At 40.9% G+C, this 21,317-nt stretch overlaps 1 protein-coding gene across 1 annotated transcript; it reads right to left on the reverse strand.

The window, feature by feature from the left end:
* Positions 1–1,054: 1,054 nt before the first annotated feature.
* On the reverse strand, positions 1,055–18,553 carry LOC116161505 (fatty acid synthase-like). The gene is made up of 24 exons (XM_031474865.1): positions 18,466–18,553; positions 18,245–18,418; positions 17,996–18,194; positions 16,156–16,359; positions 15,979–16,108; positions 15,282–15,934; positions 13,837–14,025; positions 13,273–13,791; positions 12,992–13,224; positions 5,843–6,033; positions 5,639–5,799; positions 5,339–5,593; positions 4,311–5,292; positions 4,134–4,264; positions 3,932–4,088; positions 3,719–3,884; positions 3,210–3,675; positions 3,010–3,165; positions 2,714–2,965; positions 2,512–2,665; positions 2,262–2,466; positions 1,764–2,215; positions 1,461–1,721; positions 1,055–1,414 (listed from the first exon to the last, which is right to left on the reverse strand). Exons 1-24 carry the CDS (start codon positions 18,533–18,535, stop codon positions 1,070–1,072), a joined length of 6,705 nt encoding a protein of 2,234 aa, XP_031330725.1. The 5' UTR covers positions 18,536–18,553; the 3' UTR covers positions 1,055–1,069.
* Between the last annotated feature and the right edge of the window lie 2,764 nt (positions 18,554–21,317).

Below are 21,317 nucleotides of genomic sequence, written 5' to 3' on the forward strand. Positions count from 1 at the left end.
CCCCCTACATTATCAACTCCTTGTACCTTGTGTTCGTGTGTTCTCTCACCATCTGCCCATTGTAACAGGTGGTCGCTTGAGGTTTAGAAGGATTTGGTTTCGAATTCACAAATTTGCTGGTATAGGGCGCAGGGGTCCATAGTGAAAGAGGACAATACTAAAATGCGAGAGAATAAAGCGATTTCAGATCAGCAGCGAGTGTGCAAGCGATAAGACACAAAACGTCACAGTGTTCCGGGGTTCTAAAGGTCAAAAGAGCACGGGGGGGGGGGGGCAGATTTTCTGCTATACTATTTCATGTGGCCCACGCTTGGTTCTCGTTGGGTCCGTTTCGGTGTTTGGGTTCTGCGACTTTGTTAGGAAAAATTGGGTGGGAGAGAAGGATTATTCGCTAAAGGAGGAGCGCTGGAAGGCTGGAACGATATTCTAACCATCAATATATTCAAATAAGCCAAAGCATCAAGATTATAAGGGGAAATGATTACCCAAGAGTGATTAAAAGTTAATTTATTACTGAGCTAGGCGCGGATTGAATTAGCTCATTACAAAAAATTAATTGTTAAAGAACATTTTTACCAGTTCCGTAGGGATTATAATTTATTTAACTCTAACAAAGCCGTTACACAGTTATATACGTATTTCCCCAGCCCTGCTATGCTGTTCTTCAGAAAAGAAAGACAGCTGGTAAAGCGAAAAGGTGAAGACGGTGAAAGTGATGGAGACGGTAGAGACACCAGATGCAGTAAAGACGCTCGAGAGTTTTCAAGTATTAGGGACAATGAGGATATTGAAAAAGTTGAAGAAGTTTCGTATATCCTGAAGAGTGCGATAATCTTGGATCTAAACTTTCCAAGGTCTGAAAACCTTTCATAGTATTCTTAATCCACAGAAAACCTGATCGCAACCTTTTCGTTTTTCAATGATTTTCCTGGAATACTGACTACCCCCCCCCCCCCCTAGCAACCAACGGAATGAATTTTGTTTAAAATGATAGTCGAGTTCTCATTGGTTGCTAGGTATACATTTTACCAGTATTTGAGGAAAAGAACAACAATTTAACTATTACTCTTTAATTGTTGATTATCTTATTGATATAGTCGGCAAGTTCGGGATTTTGCACGATCGTCATGTGGGTTCCTTCGACCGTATGAACCTGAACAGGTTTTTCGCACAACTTCTGCAGTCCGTAGTCCACGTCGTAGTTGACGAAGGGCGATTCGTTCGGCTTGATTAGCGTCACCTCCGACTTCAGCTTTGGAAATTTCGCCTCGTAATTGTACACGGATTTCGTTTTCTCGCAGATTGCGATGGCCACCCGCCTTTGGTACTCTTTCGAATGCGGAATTCCTTCGGGTATCGCTTCCAGTAGGTACTCGACGCGTTCTTCCAACGTTTGCAACTGGCGGACAGTTTCCTAAGAAAAATCGATGAAATGGTGCGTGGGTTGAGGAAAAGTTTACCCTGTGCCCTATTGTTGCCTCCATGGGTACGTATGAGGTGATTATGTTAAACAGTACGGCCGTCTCCAATGAGGCATCTGACTCATGTTCCGACGGGTACTGTAGCTTTATGAGTTTCTTTAGCATCTCCGGCGCGCCGTCGATTAAAACCACTTTTCCGATCAATCCACGGACTTCTAAGATGGAAGCGAGCTCTAACGCGACCACACAACCATACGAATATGCTACGAGGTTGAAGTTATGCTCGACGTGGGGTATTAGCTAAAATCCGATTAGAAAAGAAGAAATGATGGAAATAATTACCTTTAATAGTGATTTAGCGAAGGATTCCAAGCGGAAATCACCAGCGGCGTTTGCGTACTGGACGCATTCTACATGGGCCTTCAGCTTGTTAGCCAAGGACTCCATGGTTTCGGCTACTCCTTCAATTCCCGGCAGAAAGATCGCCAATGGCCCCTCATCTTCTTTCTTAGCTAAACTTTCCAGTTGTTTTAATGGTATTTTTGATTCCTCCTCCGTGCGGAAGTGGGCGAAGATGTCATTGCGTGGGGGTAGGCTTGGAGCTACGGGGTCGGATGCTTCTTTGGATAACCGCTCTTTTAGTTTGGCGAAGGTGAGTGTTCGGAGTTCCTTGGGGCTTAGGCAGACTTCACAGTCGCGTTCGAGGATCTGCTTTATTTCAACGGCGGCCATGGAGTCCATGCCTATTTCGGATAAAGAGGCGTGCTCGCTGATCGTTTTCAAATCGGTTATTCCTGAACAAAGCAAGGTAGTTGAGGATGCTAGTTGAAGTAAACGTACCCATGATCCCTTTGATCACGGTGATGACGCTTTCGGCGCCTTCCGCGGCGCTCTTTTTTTCCGCCACTACCATACTTGCTACGATGGGCTCGTTTTGCAGGAGGAAGATTTCCAAGGTGCTCAGACAGGATGCGACACGCTGTTGCAATGTGCCACTGATAACAATCTCTTTGTGCTGCTCCTGCATTTCCGCAACCAGGCCGACCTAAAATAGTACGTGAAGAATTCTGGACGGTGACGAAAGGCGCACCTCTCCGATTGCCCCCCACTGTATTGCCAAACCTGGGTAGCCCTCCCGTTTCCGTTTCTCGCATATCCTTTCCATGATGGAGTTGGCCATGCCGTAAGTGGTCTGGCCTGTATTGCCCCTTCCGCACGAGACCGACGAGAAGACAACGAAGTGCCTAAGGGGCGGTTAGTACAGTGCGAAGTACCGGGTTGGGGTAGCTTACTGTAGGCGGGGGCAGAGCTGCCGACTTAGGATATCTAGGTGCTGCGTCGCACGGGCCTTCGGCGAGAGCGTGTTCACGAAGTTCTCCTCCTTCTGGTTCTCGAAGAGGTCGTCCTGAAGAACTACCGCCAAATTGAAGATCCCGGCTACAGGCGCAAGCTTCTCCGAGCTCTCTAACAGTCGCGCGCAACCTTCTTCGATGGTGACGTCCTCTGTGGACACCCTTATGGTAGCCTCGTACATTTTCCAAACTCTACGGGAAGATGTTTGTGAAGGGATAAACCTAATTGGGCTCACCTAATTCTGGACGCTGCGTAACCATTTCGGACACCATTTCGAGATACTAAAACTAACTTTCGGGCACCTCTTAGGATCAACCAATCAACCAGTTCTAGTCCAAACCCTCCCAAGCCTCCTAAAATGATGTACGTCATGGAAGGGTCGCAGGAGAATCTGGAATGGTCGGTCACTAGCGATCCTTTGAATAGAAACTATACCTTGGGAGAGCCTTGAATAGATCGAGCGATTGCTGGTTTTCATCGCGTACCTTGACCACAACTTTTCCTATGTGTTTACCTGCCGCCATGTAACGGTAGGCTTCTTCCACGTGGTCCATGTTGAAGGTGGTAATGTTCAAGGGTTTAACCGCCCCTTGTTTTAAGAACTGATCCAGGATTTGTTTTAGTTTGTGTTTTTGATTGTGGGCGTCTCTGAAGTACATGTCCAACATGCAACCGGCATAACTACTCCCCTTCCTTAGTACAGAAAGAGCAAATTTGTTGCTGTTGACCAAGTCGTATTTGCCTATTTCGACGAAGTATCCTTTCGGTGCAAGGCACTGAAGAGTCGCTTTCAGTTTTTCCTCGGCCAGGGAGTTTAGAACCAAGTCGACCCCTCGACCTTTCGTGTGTTTTAAAACCATCTGCACGAAGGAGGTATCACGAGAGTTGCCGATGTGGCTAGCTAGGGACCGAATAAGTTCGTGTGGATTAGTTTACTTGCTCACCTGGTATTTCTGGGAATGTCTCCATGATGAACTTCCGCTTCTCCTCGGTACCGACAGTCGTAAATATTTGGCACTTGCAAAACAAGGCTATTTGGATGGCGGCCTGCCCTACGCCTCCAGCACCGGAGTGAATCAGAAGACTTTGTCCCGGTTTGAGATGGGCGCTCTTAAAACCGTGCTACTAAACGACGAAAGGGCTACGCCGACACTTACCACGAAGAAACTGCACAACACCGTCGAGTAGGTAATCGGAACACTGGCAGACTGCGACAGAGTCCACTCGTCCGGTATCCTCCAGGTCATATTACCGTCGGGGACAACAGAACTGGCCATAGCTCCCAACCGTAGAATTCCCATTACCCTCTCGCCCCTACAATTACCCGTTACATCAGGTTCACTCACTAAGAGAATTTACTTTGCATCAATCCCAGCGTACTCAACACCTTGCGCTGTGGCTAAAGCAAGCCGATCCTTTATGAACGCCTCCGAAGGAACACGACCGGAAGCCAACATAATATTCATGAAGTTGATGGAACTGGCGTATACCTAGACAAGTCGTTAAACCACCACCTGGTGGAACCTTCGTACAAACCTTGACCGTCCGTTCGGGTTCCTTAGCGTTGTCATGCGAGAGTAACCCTTCGACCCAGCTGAGCGTCGACAGATTTCCAACGACGTTCTGGTTACAGAAGACGTGCTGCCTTTCAACCTCCCCCAAGCGCTCCAGCGGCAGATGGCGATAGCTACCCCAAGCGCCGTGCTTCAACACGTTAATCGCCAAGTCTTTGCTTAGCTGTTCGCTGAAGAGTGGATCGGAGAGGTTAAATTTAACGTCCTCGTCCTGAACGAACACGCATTTCAAGTTCATCCCCCCAGGTTCGCGCCTGAGACAATTGACAAATCCAAGTACTCCGCTTAAGGGCTCATTTTCAACAACAACCAACGTTTTGGTTTCATTTCGCATGGCACTCTGAAGTTTGGACAACCAGTCGTAAGTTGTACCATCAAACTTGGCCATGATCACGTGCTCTTTTGGGTAGCTAACAACCTTCCTCAGCAACACTAGCGTTTCCGTTTCAGTTTTTATTTGCGCCAGAAGCGCGAGGCCAGGGAAATTTGGAGAAAGATAATCTCCCTCCCTTGAGATAATAATGCCGTTCTCCTTGAGGACGCCTTCAGCCTCCTGGAGTAGTTCAAGGTTACCTGATGCCCCCTCGAGGATGACTATCGCGCACTGCTTTTCGGTGGACAACGCCTTGTTATGGACCTTCATGTTTGGAACACTCAAGCTTTTATCGCCCAAAATTGTAACTTCAGTCTTAACCAGCGGCTGATCATTCAAAGCCTCTTGCAGAATTGGAGATATCGCGTCAGTTTGCGCGACCTCCACGATCTTAACCTTCAGCGAGAGTGTGTTCTCAAGGAAGATCTGCACCAGGACGCGCACAGCAGATTGCATGGGCAGCTCGGTGTTAAACGGCACGAACTTGTGCGTCTCCAGGACCGGCTCGACCGTTACCTTACGGCGCATGATCGGAGTAGCGTAAAGCTTCCGCAGCTCGATACCTCCACAGCTACGCCACTTTTTATAATCATCGCGGAAGAGTCTGCCTAACTCACCTGATGGCATCCGCCTCGCGATGATTGTACACAGGCAGTAGAGATGGGTTGTCCAACTGCTTAACGTACTCGAAGTGCTTCATGGCGTCAATCTTCAAGTGGCCGATGAACGTGGGAACGTATAGATTTCGCGTATCTTCCCCGAGAAGCTTCATCTGCAACATGTTATCGATGAATGCGATCCAGTTACGGTCCCATTTGATCCAGCTGATCAATCCCGTTATATGGGCTGTTTCCTGCGCGCGAAACGCTCCCCTAGAAGAATTCAATACAAACCATCACCTTCGTCAAGTCACTTACGAGTAATTGTAACCCCGCAGGCGTAGCTCTTTGTAAATATCTTTTGTAGCGAAGGAGATTCCTTCATCATCTTCAGGTGACAGGGCGAGGTCAATGAATTCGTCCGTGTCTGAGAGAGTGCGTATGCTTCCGGAAACGATCACTTCGTCGACGTCTCCGATCTAAAGTATTCAAAGTAGGAGGGTTGGTCCAGACGCTATTTACCTCAAATCGGTTGGTTCCTCTGCCGATAGTGACCTTGAAAGCCATCTCCGATAATTTGGTAATGTGGACGGCTTTAAGGAACCGCACGTTGTCGAAGCGCACCCGAGAAATGTTCATTGGAACGTCCACCATTTTACAGTACGTCTCCCAGATCATGAAGAGGTAACCGATTGCGGGCATTATCGTCATACCTAAACACGTGCAACTTCAAACTTGGTTTTGGACCACCTGTCCATGTGAGACAATTTATAATGTGGAGTAACATGAGGAGATGCCCGTAAAGTAAACGATAGTAATTAAGAATAAATAAATTAATTAATTAAAAAATTATAATAAATTAAAAAAAACACGTTTCCTACAAGTTTAGCAAATTGGTGTTGTTTATTGTGATAGTGTTTGTTTGGCTTTGCGTTTGGGTTGAATACGAATGGGTTGTGATAATGTGGTTTGTTTCAGAGTGGAAGGTGTTTTGTGTCGTTTACTCGTGCTAAGACGTGCATCTTTACTGATTGTAATAATTGTTGTATCGTTTGTTGTATTTGTGTGTTTGTTTGGGTTAGAGATGGAGATATTACAGTATGTTGTGTACCGTGTTGTGAACGAGTGCTGTTGTTTACATATATACGTTGTGCATCATGTGTGTATATAGTATCTTGTGTTATGTTTAGAAATTTACGAACAATATGGCATGTGTTGATAATGACTCCTTTTTGTAAATGTTTGTATGTGTTTTTATCTAAACCTAATAGTTGTAAATTATGATGTATTGTCTTTGGCACTAAGAATAATAGGAACTATAACAGTAGATCTCATTTTTCATTGCGCCTTAAATTCTAGAGCTATATCAGTGTATTTGCGGTGTTTTTCTGCATTTGTTTTAGTTAAGTTGTTAGTGTTGGGAATGACAATGTCTATAATACAAATGGATTTTTGTGTATTATCTATAAGTGTAATATCTGGTCTATTATTGTCGATAGTTTTGTCTGTGAGTAGTGTCCTGTCCCAATATAATTTACGTGTGTTGTTTTCAAGTATTATCTGTGGCGTGTATTTGTAATATGGTGTCTTATCTGTTATGAGATTGTGTTTAAGTGCTAATTTTTGATGTATGATTTTAGCTACCTGATCGTGTCGATGTTTGTATTCAGTTTGTGCAAGTCGTGTGCATGCCGATATTATATGTTGGATTGTTTCTGATGTTTGTGAACAGAGTCGAGAACAAACATTTGTCACTGTTTTGTCTATATGTATGTCTTTTTTTTAGTTGCGTGTATTAATGACCTGGTCTTGTATTGCTACCATGAAACCCTCAGTCTCCGGGAAGATATCACTTTCAGATCACCAAGTGTGCGTTGCTATAGAATCAACACAATCCTGGCTAACCTCTTGTGGAAATCGTCCATGTAAAGGCTTTTGGTTCCATGTCTGTATGTTATTTGTGACGTATGTAAGTTTGGACATGGGTGAGAGTATATTAGTTTCGTGTAGGTTAAGTATTATGTAAGATTTGTCTGCATATGTTACTGTTTTGTGTAGGATTGAAGTATCTGATTTGTAATGAAAGTATTGTCGCAAATTGTGTATTTGTGTTTGGTGCAATAGTTTTATATCTGTAAGTCCTCTACCTCCTTCCGAACGAGGAAGGTAAAGTCGTATAGTAGAGGAGTGAGGGTGATGTATATGGTGTTTTGTTAATAGTGTACGGGTGTTTCTCTGTATTTGTTCTAAATCTGTATCTGTCCAATAGCTTTGATTGTATTTCTACCGTGTAATTTTGTTTTAAGTATATTGCGTATTCTTTGTAGGTATTGTCTGATAAGTGTTTGTTTTATACTCGTATTGTAAATTATCGAGTTAGTAGATGTATGTCAAAAACTGTCAATAAAAATTAAGCTTCAGTCTTGTATCCATTTTGTAAATATAAGCTTGTAGAAAGACATATTGTGGTTGGTTAAACTCTTTATTTCAAAAAGAATATTTGGTGACCCCGACGTGATTTTGAAACGTATCTACCATGGATGCCCTTCAGAGAGCCAGACGACCAGTTCGGAATGGAGGAATGGAGCTAAAAAGAGGATCGCCGAGTTAAACAGACTGTTCCAAGTGGAACTAATTTCGAAGGAAAGGATTCAATTTGTACTGAAGACACTGAATGAGGAACAGATTAACTTAGCAGAGTTAGATCAGAAGATTTTAGGTCAGATGTTGGATGATGGAGTTGACGAAACGGATCAAGACACGGAATATGATGCTATTATAGAAATGAGACAGCAAATAATGACAACTTGTTTTAAAGCTGAAGAAATGATAGAATCTTTGGTACCAGTCGTATTGCCCCCATCCAGTATTACATTTGGATCTGAAGGTGGAGCAAGAGAATTTCGATTACCCAAGATCGAGTTGAAGAAATTTTCAGGAGAGTTCAAGGATTGGTTAGGATATTGGGCTCAATTTGAAAAATTGACCAAGATAGTTCTTTACACGGCAGTGATAAGTTTCAGTATTTACTTCAGTCACTTTTACCTGGAACTGATGCACATGAGATAGCAAGTAGCTATCCCCAGTCAAATGAAAACTATCCTAAAGTAATTGAAGCTCTTAAACGAAGATACGGGAATGAAGATTTACTACTTCAAGTGTACATTAGAGAATTATTAAAGTTAGTTATTTCCAATGTGAATTCAAATGACAAGATCCCTTTTCAAATGTTACATATTAAGCTAGAATCACACTTACGAGCACTGAAAACACTCAATCTTGAGAAAGCTGATCCTGCCACATGGCTTTATCCATTAGTTGAGTCAAGTCTACCAGAAGAGATTCTTTTGACATGGCAGCGTAGTTCTTTGGCTGTCCATGATGGAAGTGAAGATACACCTTCGAGGAACCGCTTAGACCTGCTCATGGAATTTCTGGATAAGGAAGTAGGGATCCAACAGAAGATTAGTTTGGCTCGAAAAGGATTTGGAATGGAGATCAAGCCAAAGAAAGAAAATGTTCAAGCTAAAAATAAATTATCTCAACCTACCCCAACCTTAGCTTCTTGTCATGATGGAGATCATACTTGTTTATTTTGTGGGAAGAGTCATGAAAGCAAAGAATGTAGTAATGCTAAGAAATGGCCACTTGAGCAGAAAAGAGATGTACTAAAAGAAAAACAAGTTTGTTTTTCATGCTTCAAGAGTGGACACCCGGCTAAATTTTGCAAGAATAAGAAGAATCTCAACTGTTTCATTTGTGGCGGAAAACATTATCCTGTGATGTTATTTTGTTATTATTATTATTATGTTATTTATTCTTTTTGAAATAAACTGCTCAGGATCTAGAACTAGAAGTAAAAGGAACAAACAAAATTACTCATTCACTCTTTGGAGGCACTCAGACGGAAGTAATTTCTCACAATATACATCATGTGACATTGGACAAGATTGGTGAAAAAGAATATTCATGTATCATTGGAGTAAGTGATCTGCAACTTTATCCCACGTGTTTCAAGTAACTTTATTGTAATTAAAGAGTTGAACAGGAAAAAAATAAAGTTGTCAGATGTGGGAGATGGATGTCCTCCAATTGAAATCTTACTTGGTGCTGACGTTTATGGGAGACTTCTGACGGGAAAAAAGATAACACTTTCCAATGAAGTCACAGCAATTGAAACGAAGTTAGGTTGGACGTTATGTGGGAGGATGGGTGAAAGAGAAGATAATAACTTATCAATGTGTATCCTGTCTATGGCTATTCAAGATGCATCGGTTTCACAGCTTTGGGATCTCGATCTACTTGGAATTCAAGATGAAACTGATGTGATATCTGTGGAACAGCAAGAACAAGAAGATAAGCAAAAGTTCTTCAACTGTTTGACAAGAAATGCAGATGAGAGATATGTTGTATCCCTTCCTTGGATAGATGAGCACCCACCACTACCTACAAATTATGAAGTTGCAAGGTTACGTTTAAATCATGCTACTAAACGTTTGGAAGAAAATAAACTGTTTGAAGAATATTCTAAATTGTTTCAACTTTGGAAAGACGAAGACTTTATCGAAGAAATCAACCCTATTGTCTGTAACAAGAAAGAAAATGTTCACTATGTTCCTCATCGAGCAGTAATCAAACTGAGCAGTTCTACTACCCCGGTTAGACCTGTTTTTGATGCCTCATGTAAGGTTGGAAAAGGACCTTCATTGAACGAGTGTCTCAAGAAAGGAAATAACTTTATCAAAATGATTCCTGATGTGTTGTTACTGTTTCGAGAAAAGAAAGTAGGAATTGTAGTCCCTTTATCCTTGGAGCAGTTTTAGAATTTCATTTGGTAAATGTTCAGAATGAAAACAAAGACATTGCCCAGAAACTGTATAATTCTTTATACGTGGACAACAGTGTCAGTTCTGAAAATACCGTGGAGGAGTACAAGAATTTTCGAACAAAATCAGTTCAATTGTTAGCTGAAGCTAGAATGGGCTTGAGACTTTGGATGTCAAATGTAGATGAGATGGAAGACAAGAATAGTCATGTGATTTCAGTACTAGGAATGCAGTGGGATCGAGTTTGTGACGAATTGTATGTTGATGTGAAACTCCCTACCTCACCTGAAATTATCACAAAGAAAGTTATGCTGTCTATTGCCCATCAAGTTTTTGATCCTATTGGTATTGTCTGTCCAGCTGTGCTCACAGTGAAAGTCTTACTTCAGAAGACATTCATTAACAAATTGAATTGGAAGGAACCTGTCCCAACCGAAGAGAAAAATAAATTTACGGAATGGTATGAACAACTACATTTGTTAAGTCAAGTCAGAATTCCCAGATGTGTAACTGGAGGTGAATTTGATCGAAATAAATGGTCATTTCACGTTTTTACGGATGCAAGTGGTTTGGCGTATGATGCTGTGATCTTTCTCCGCGTGGAACATGTGGGAGGAGTTTCAATACAACTGATTTCTGTTAAGTCTCGAGTTGCCCCGATTAAGAGGATAACAATTTCACGTTTGGAATTGTTAGGCTGCTTAATTGTTACAAGATTGGCTGTTTCTGTGAAAAAAGGATTAAAAGCTGAGGATATATTTACTATTTTTTGGTCTGATTCAAGTACTGCATTATCCTGGATAAGGAGAGGCAACATGTGGGGTCAATACATTGGGAACAGAGTGAAAGAAATCCGACATTTGAGTGATCCCACACAGTGGCGTCATGTTCCCGGAAACATGAACCCAGCTGACTTACTTTCAAGAGGCTGCTTACCGACTCATCTTTTAGAGAAAAGATGGTGGGAGGGACCGGAGTAGTTAAAAAGTTCAAGTGACAGCTGGCCTAGGTCTAATGAAGAAGTTGCTGAAGATTTAGTAAATGCTGAATTGAAAAAGACAGAAAATGTAGGAGTCAGTATGTCATTGACTGTGCAAAATTGTACTAAGAAGTTTCATACTTTTATGACACATGTCAAGATATTTGGATGGGTACATCGCTTCATTGGTAATTTGCTAAAAAAAAGTAAGGAATAAACCTAAAGTGGATGTTGAATTGACATTTGAAGAGCTGGAGAAAGGAGAAATTATCTGAATTAAATATATTCAAGATGATCATCCGTTGGATGAGAAACCCTACGTCGACTCGATATTTGTGTAGACCAATTTGGGATTATGAGAGTTAAAACTAAGATTGTTTTATTGGAAGAAGTAGAAGATTTCAAGTTCCCTGCCATTCTTCATGGAAAAAATCCATTAGTTCAACAGTTGATTTTTGATGTACCTAAGGAGTTATACCACGCTGGAGTCGGAATTGTGATGACTAAATTGAGAGAAAAATCTTGGGTCATCAAAGCACGACGAACGGTACAATCTGTTATTTTCAGCTGTGTAAAATGTAGAAAAGTTGGTGCTAAAAATGTTACTGTGTTACCCTCACCTCTACCCTTGAAACGACTAGAAGCTAATAAAGTATTTGAAGTAGTTGGAGTGGATGCAACAGGACCCTTATATCTAAAAAATCAAAAGAAAGTATGGATCATCATAATTCACTTGTGCAGTGTTTCGAGCTGTCAGATTAGAAGTTGTCAATTCATTGTCTACGGAAGCCTTCATTGGAGCTTTCAAACAGTTTATTAGATTAGAAGGAAGACCGAGACTTGTGATGAGTGACAACGGAACTAACCTTCAAGGATGCAGTAATCATTGGATTGGAAAGTTATTGGAAAAGATACCGTTTTAGAAAAAATTCAGCGGAAATTCAATGTTGCTGCCGCTCCGTGGTGGGGTGGATATTGGGAACGTATCATCCGGATCCTGAAAGATATGATGAAACGATCTATTGGAAAGTCTACTCTCAATAGGAAGGAATTAAAGGATTCATTGCTTATTATGGAAGAGGTGATCAACGGGAGACCGCTAACGTATGTTAGTGAAGATAACGACGAATTAGAACCCCTAACTCCCTCCATGTTTATGTCAAACGAATGTGGACTCAAGTTCCCGGAAGGAGATATGGATTCTGAAAATCTAAATTATCGATGGAAGTACATGAAGAAACTGAGAGATGAGTTACGACAACGTTTTCGAAAGGAATATTTGTCCTAGCTCATAAGTAGAATAAATCAGAAGCCATTTCGTAAGCTGGAATTAAATGAAATTGTACTTGTTCGAGATGACCGGAAGAAACGTATATTTTGGCCGTTAGGTCGTGTTATGGAATTGATCCCCGGTAAAGGTGGAATTGTTCGAGTAGTCAAAGTGAAAACAGAAGTAGGACTACAAACAAAACCCATTCAAAATTTGTACCCATTGGAAGTGAACCCTTCGAGGATTACATGGATGACGTCATTGTTAACTGTAACGCAGATAGAAGTTGAACGTTAATTGAAACCTGTGGTGTCAATTGTGGGAGAATGTAAATTATCGAGTTAGTAGATGTATGTCAAAAACTGTCAATAAAAATCAGTCTTGTATCCATTTTGTAAATATAAGCTTGTAGAAAGAAATATTGTGGTTGGTTAAACTCTTTATTTCAAAAAGAATACGTATGTTTAATGTATGTGTGTGTTTTGCTGAAAACCAAGATACTTATAAGTTTCATTCTCGTCCATGAAATTTACAAAATTAACCTGTTCGAGCTCATAATTTAAAAGCTGTCTTTTAACAACTGTGATGTGACTTACCATCAATGACGTGACCTGGTAGAATAGACCAGTCAATCTCCTTACTAACCAAAGCAATACGTTGAGTGCCCGGATGCCAGACCTTCTTGGAGGACGAGTGAAAATTTGAAAGCCAATCTATGTCGTAGTTCCACTTTATTAGCGGTGAGATCATGGGCGTTCCACGACCAACCGGCCACTTGACTGGTGGGTACAGAACTTCCACGTTGAGATTGTGACCCAGCATGTAAATACTGCAAGAGATCTCTGCAGGAGAAGATCGTGCTATCGTCGCTACTCACCTTCCCACTACATCCAGAAATGAGGTAACGGCATCCGAGCCCGAAATGTTCAAGGAGGTGAAACCGTTCAGCCGTATCTGTTGGGAACCGAGCACGACCACCGCCAACTGGGGATAGTGTTTTCTTTGCAACACGCGTGCTTCCAAAGGTTTCGGATTTAGGAGACTGTGAATTATTCCTTCGGGATTGGGTATCACTTTTTGTAGCCGGCTCAGCAGTACCGAGCTCTTGGTACTTAAGGCGTAATCGAGACGCAGATCATCGCCCACCAGTCGAGAAATTTCGTACCCGACCGCGATTGCCTGTTCGAGATTGATCCGCCCGTTTGCGTAACCGGCGGATAACTCCCCGACGGACATCCCCGCGGTGTGGTCTAATGATAAATTCAACTCCTTGAGCAGCTCGATGAAGGCGAGCTGAATGGCTAAACTCGCAAGCACTAACTCTCGGCCGTCTTTACATTCGCAATTTTTGATTATCTTGACTACATCAACTTGGGGCGGTAGTAGTGTGGTGATTCTGTAAGATGAGGTTGAGGTTGCGGTCCTGCGATTGTTCACTTACCTCTGTACGGTCGCGGAAAACGTTGAAAATTTGAAGAGTCCACTGCCAATGTCCAGGAGCTCCAAGGTTGGCCTTGGAAAGAGCAGACATACGCGACTCTTACTATTGAATCTCGTCGAGCTTCGTCTCAACTCGCCAGCCTTGGAGTGAATGATGTACCCACGATATGGGTGCTCAAATTTGGTGCATCTACAACATTTGCAAATATTGGCATAGGCTCGGAGAATTAATAATAATAATAATAATATGGTCTTTATTTCCACATATATTTTGTAACAATATATCACACATCGCATGGGGCGAGATTCAGCTCACGTTAGCCGCGTGCTGTTCTACCACCTAACCCCATAATTCGTTTGTTGTTATTTTAATTATTGGTCTTGCATGTCCACTGCTGTACGCTTAAGAAATAATCATAAGGGAGGTATTGAACTATTTTAAATCAGGTTTGTCCGGACAATAATGACCTACGAAGCTTATGTCGAAACGCAGGTAATGAAAGCACTTTGAGGTTCTGTGGCAAATCATTCCACCATTTCGCTATATTGTAAGTAAAACGACATCGACCGAGTTCAGTGGTTAACCGTGGTATGGTAATGTGGCCCCTAAACCTCAAATTTAACTTATGCACATCTGTTCTGAATGTAATTTTGTGATATAAGTAAGGTGGAGTTTTTAGTAACAAGATTTTAAAGTAAAGAATTGAATAGTGCATATAACGTCTGTTTAACATATTTACCCAATTAATATCCTTCAGTTTATGTGAAATTCTATCAAATTTCCGTATGCCAAATATTAACCGTAAGCATGCATTCTGAAGTCTTTGGATCCTGGTTTTATCTTGTAAATCAATACACGGATCATATACTACATCACAATAGTCCATTTGTGATAAAACCAAACTGTTGCATAGGATACCTCTCACCCTGGTATTCAGCATGTGGCGACTTTGATAAATCAGCCTAAGATTTCTGTACCCAACATTAAGCTTCAGAGAATGTTGTTGAGAAATCTCAGTTATACGTTCTAAATCCTCATTTATAAGATCTGCTGCATTTAAGCTGTTCGCAGCATAGAATGAATGATAGATTTGCGAGTCATCGGCGTAAAAGTGATAGTTACAATGTTTTAAAACGTTATTATGAAAATGGGAAATATAAATACTAAACAAGAGAGGCCCCAGGATTGATCCTTGAGGGACTCCACATTTATTTTCAATAAATTCAGAGACACTGTCTCGGACTCGTACAGCTTGATAACGACCAGTGAGATAGCTATGTAACAGGTTAACAGCTTTAGGACTTAAACCAATATAATGGCAGATTGATAACAAAACGTTACGATCTATAGTGTCAAATGCTTTTTATTTTTTTTTGTAATAGCGTATTGCTTTTTTAAACCGAATATTTGAAGAGAAGTGAGGTGAAATTGAGGAGGATACGTACTTGAATGCCTCTTGAAGTAACCTGCAATACTCAGCGTCCAGTTTACGTCCACCGATGTCATCAAAGATGGCATTGAGCGATTCCGGCACGCGACCACTTACGCACATCAGTCGCGGTAAGTCATCTTCGGGCAATCCTCCATTGACCTTTCGTTGCTCGAACTGCTTAAGGATAAGGTGCGCATTCGACCCGCCAAAGCCAAAACTGTTAATCGCAACCACTCCCGAACCGTTTTTCGGCAACGGCGTTCTGTCCACAGGGACCACCATTCTACCATCGACCAAAGCCTTTATGCTCTGCCGCGGTTTGTCGTAGTGAATGTTTGGCAAAATGCAGTCGTCCTCCATTCCGATCAGAACCTTGACAAGTGAGCACATTCCACTCGCTCCCTCCGGATGACCAACATAAGACTTGACAGAGCCGACAATCAGTGGTCTGGCGCGGTTGGTACAGAAGACTTGCTCTATTGCGGCCATTTCTTCGGGATCGCCGACCCTGGTACCGGTGGCGTGCGCTTCGACGAAGTCAACTACGGCGGGATCTAGTCGGCATTCCTCGTACGTCTCTTCTAAGAGGACCTTTTGCATTTCGCTCGACGGGAACGTTATCCCTTGCTCTTTGTAGCCGTCGCTGTTTGTTTTAGTGTGCAGCAACTGCAAGAGAATACTAGACCCTAGGTGGATAAGGGGGTTGTTACCTGTGCGTAAATTCGTCGAGCATCCTTAGCCTTCTGTAGGAAGACAATGGAAATGGTCTCAGAGCGTGCGTAGCCATTCGCGTCTTCATCAAACGGCTTGCACATCCCGTCCGCACTCAGAACGCCTAATCTGCAATAACTCCGTTACCAGACCCTTTCACATCCTCTATCACGTACCGAGCAAACTGCAGGGATGTTATGGAGTTTAGGCACAAGCCGACTCCACCTACCAATGCGCTGTCGCACCGACCAGTCCGAATCGCTCGGTACGCGTGCTCCAAAGAGTAAAGTGAGCTGCTGCACGCCGTGTCAATAGTGTACGAAGACCCTCGAAGATTGAGATAGTGACTTATTCGTTGCGCGATCATCGATTGAGAAACCCTATCGGAAAAGGATGCATTAGTATATCCCAAAAAATGGAATATTGCTCTTCAGGGCAACAACAGAGACCGGACGGAAAATTGTTGGCGACGAGTACACCACACCAACTACATAGGGTGCCAAACCCCGAGAGACCGAGAAGGTCATGTTCTGCTGGCCTGCAAGATGTTTAGTAAACTGTCCACAAGGGAACTTTGCAAATTGCCAAGAAAGATCAGTTGCGCTTCAAGTGTCTAAAGCACGACATGAGGACAAAGTGTACGAGTAAACCTTCCTGCAGAAGTTGCAACACCGCAGCATGTTTCATATCGTAAGCAGAACCCGGACACAAGCTTGTTCTCCATCATTGACGCGTCCAAAACCAAGGCGCAGAACTATCGAAGGAAAATTAGAAGAAGGACCGCCACAAAATTTCGAGTGGTATTTTGACGCCTCTGCCACTTTCAGTTCAGGACAAAGCCAGAACGACATGATTTATTTATTTATTTATTTATTTATTTATTTATTTATTTATTTATTTATTTATTTATTTATTTATTTATTTATTTATTTATTTATTTATTTATTTATTATTTATTTATTTATTTATTTATTTATTTATTTATTTATTTATTTATTTATTTATTTATTTATTTATTTATTTATTTATCTCTCTCTCTCTCTATTTCTCTCTCTCTTGTTCTGGGCCCTCAACAGGCTTAATTACAGAGTGACCCATTGTGACCTTAAGTTGTTCTCTACTACTCCGGCGGCATTTATCTTACGAATTACGACAACTGCAGGAAAATGATCTAAGGAAATTCCCATCTCTGTTACAGATGAAAAATTCTTACCTCAGCCCAGGTTCGAACACCCGACCTCCGGTTATGTAGCCCAACGCCGTACCACTGAGCTACATAGAAGGCCATAAGTTCCATTTTCAAGATGCAACTTCTTTAAAAATTTCCTAGAACTCCGGCGACAAATACGAAAATTAGTACAACCTATTCTTTGACAGGCCATTTCAATTTCATTTTACAAGAAGCAAATAAACGGCAAAAGTGCACAGTTAATATTGTGAGTCAGCGGTGCATTATTGGATTATTGTGCTCGCACTTAAATAAATTATTACCCCGAAAGCGTTGAGGTTCAAGGTGCAAAACATTGCGTTGCGCTATATTTGAAATGGTAACTTACGTTAAAAACAAATTACTAGTCAAAGTTGTGCTAATATTATAAACAAACCGGCAAAACCAGTAAAAATGTTAAAGACAATTAATTAGCTTTTGTACGGGTATTTTGGACATTTCCATATTGCGGAAGATTAGTAACCATTCCAGTAAATGAACTAAATTCGGACTGGGACCTCAACACAGATGCCTTTTATCTCTGATAATGGTTGAGTTTTTATCCCTTCCATAAACTTTAAAATTGCTGATGTTTTGCATTTGAGGGAAAAGGTCTTGAGAAGAAATTGAAGTTTTTTAACACCTACACTTCTGATACATTTGAGAATGAAGTTGTGCTTGGTTTTAAGAAGCAGAAAAGATAAGTTAGCGGAGTCTGAGCAAATTGCATTCACGACAGGAGATCTATTGTCCTAGTAAATGCATTATGGAAAAAAAATACAAGCAACGTAATGGGAATGATCACATACCCTGCAAAGTGCGGACTGATGCTAGTGATCATTTGCATCGCCTCCTCGGTTTCCGAAAAGCAGCACCCCATGAAAACACCACAGTTCGCACCGTCCATCTCTTTCTCGTTGTAACCAGCGTCCAAGATCGCCTCGTAAGCCTTCTCCAATATCATCTTCACAATTGGATCCATCTGGTTGACTTCAAAGTAATGCAACCCTGCAACACTCACGGTGAGACCTACTCCCAGCCACAGGTCCATGCCATACCAAAGTGACCAGCATCCAGATCGTCGAGATGATTAATTTTACCAATACGATGGGGTATCTCAGGGTTGGTCGGTAACCAGCGCCGATTATCGCAGGTGACCATATCAACTTTGTTGTAGATGTTGCTCCTGTACTGGTAGATGTCGTCCGACTCGGGAAAACGTCCAGCCATTCCTTTGCATTAAACATCATCAGCCTGATCACCACCTCAACTCACTTACCAGTAATGACGACCTCCTCTCCTTGCAAGGGATGGGCGAGTGCGACTCCTTCGTTTTTTTCCATAACCATTTTAGTACAATTGATAAGCGGAACATAAATCGAGCGAATCGAGGCCGCCCTTTAAATACAAAACATATGCATTATGCGGGTGCCTCCCTCCGACGAGGACAAAGTTCTTTCCGAAATGTATGCGGTAGTAGGTCAAATATAATTTCGAAGATGCCAAGGATGTTTGTAACTAACAATGCTTGATTTTCGAATCAAAAGATATTATTCAATGTCCATCAGAATTATTAATTTAGCTGGTTGATTGTGCAAATTAGATTCTACCATAACAGTAATTTATTGAACAGGATATGTAAGAGGTAACTATATATAAAATCCTTCGAAACAACTAGAAACCACTGCTCCGCCAGCAGAATCCATATCAATCATTGTAAAGCTTCTGACAATTCTGAATTTAATTTAGAGACGGTTAGGTTTGGCCGTCGCCCATAGAAACAAAATTGTCATATTTCCTGAACGTCAGTTTATATCGTGCATTGGAAATAAGAATGACAGGTGTCATTAGAATGCACAAGCATTTGTTTCACTTTATCTACCTTTACGGTTAAAGTGATCACTTTATCTATCCTGACGGTTAAAAGAACGGCTTCGCCTACTCATTCAAACCTATTAAAATGTCAATTTAACACATGCTATAAAATTAATAAGGTATTTAAGGGCCCGAAGGGGGAGGGGGTTGGCGACTCTAGAAGGTCAGAATTATCTAAACAGTTTGCCTCGAGAGACCTTGAGGACTCCGAGAAATTTAAGGTTCGAGGAATCTGAAATGCCTTAGGGACACGAACTGTTTAAAGGGTCTTCCTTTGTGTTCCACTTTCTGACCTGGTCACCTAATCATCACGGAGGATTGGGGAATGGGAAGACGACGAAGCTTCACCCTCAATGACTCTTACTGAATAATTCAATCAAGATGACATACGAACTGAAACTATTCTTCAAGATGCTTTGCAATTCTTCTTCTATGGTTAATTTTAGCGCAGTGCATATATATTAGGATTTAGATGTTTTCTCAGTGAAACTTCGAACAATTAATAGAGACTTTCAGAGATTAGAAAATTTTGAAATTGGGCCATTAGAACGTAATTACAACGGGAAATCAAAGGATACTTGCTGAAATTTACATGTTTGTGTATTCGGTTAAAGTTCATGAGCCAACTGATTTGATTGACCTTATGGTCAATATTCTATTCTTATGCAAATCACACTTTCGTGTATAGATATCTCAAAGACAATAGATTTACCATGAAATTTGTCCGATACGCATTCTTCCAGAATTAGGGCCTTGTGCTCAGGTGCACCATCCTGTTAAAACCATCAGTTTTTTTTCATTATAATACGGTTTTACAGATATTCTTCAAAAATTCTGCAATTTCTTCAAAGCTTTTTCAGGAATTTTTCAGAGATTGTGCAGTTTTTTCACAAATTCTTTATAGGTACTTTGGAATTTGTCGGAGATTCTTTAGCGAATCTTCATAGATTCCTTAAATATTCCTTAAAGATTGTTCATTCATTATCCAGATTTGTGAGACATTCTTCAGAGATTCTTTAAAGGTTTCTCAGACATTAAAAAAAACAAGAACATTTTCAGAGATCCTTCAGAGAATTTTCGAAGATTTTTGAGATTCCTCAGTGATTCGTTAGAGATTCTGCAGATACTCGTCGAAGTTTTTGAAAATTCTTTAGTTTTCCAGTAAATCTTCAGGGATTCTTCTGAACATTCTACACTTTCGTTACAATTTCTGTAAAAATCTTCAGAAGTTCTTGCTCTTCAAATATTCCTCAAGGATTTTGTAGAGATTTTTCAGAGATTCGTTAGAGATTCTGCAGATACTCGTCGTAGTTTTTGAAAATTCTTTTAATTTTTCAGTAAATCTTCAGGGATTCATCTGAACATCCGGCAGTTTCGTCACTAGTTCTGTAAAAAAACTTCAGAAGTTCTTGATCTTCAAATATTTCGCAAGGATTTCTTAGAGATTCTGCAGATATTCTTCAAAAATTTTGCAGATTCTTCGACAATTTCTGTAAAATAAAAGTTTATGGGTTTCAAAAATTCCTCACGGGTTTTATAGAGACTTTTCGGAGGTTCTTTATAGATTCTTCAGAGATTCTTTAAAAATTATTCAGTAATTCCCCAGATTTTTCAGATATTCTACAGATTCTTCCAAGGTTCCTCAAAGATATTTAAGAAAATCTCTTCTTTAAATACTTCCAAGAAATTAAAGAGGTATTTTAGAGAATTTTCGGAGATTTTTAAGTTTCCTCGGTGATTCGATAGGGATTCTGCAGATACTCGTCGAAGTTTTTGAAAATTCTTCAATTTTTCAGTGTATCTTCAGGGATTCTTCTGAATATTCTGCAGTATCGTCACAATTTCTATAAAAATCTTCAGAAGTTCTTGATTTTCAAATATTCCTCAAGGATTTTGTAGAGATTTTTCAGAGATTTGTTAGAGATTCTGCAGATACTTGTCGCAGTTTTTGAAAATTCTTCAATTTTTCAGAAATTCTTTTGAACATTCTGCAGTTTCGCTACAATCTCTGTAAAAAACTTGAGTTCTTGATCTTCAAATATTCCTCAGGGATTTTATAGAGATTTTTTAGAGATTCGTTAGGGATTCTGCGGATACTCGTCGAAGTTTTTGAAAATTCTTCAATTTTTCAATAAATCTTCAGGGATTCTTCTGAACATGCTGCAGTTCCGTCGCAATTTCTGTAAAAAACTTCAGAAGCTCTTGATCTTCAAATATTCCTCAAGATTTTGTAGAGACTTTTTAGAGTTTCGTTAG

The sequence above is a fragment of the Photinus pyralis genome, unplaced genomic scaffold (genome assembly GCF_008802855.1).
Source record: "Photinus pyralis isolate 1611_PpyrPB1 unplaced genomic scaffold, Ppyr1.3 Ppyr1.4_LG10, whole genome shotgun sequence".
In the NCBI taxonomy this organism is placed as follows: Eukaryota; Metazoa; Arthropoda; class Insecta; order Coleoptera; family Lampyridae; genus Photinus; species Photinus pyralis.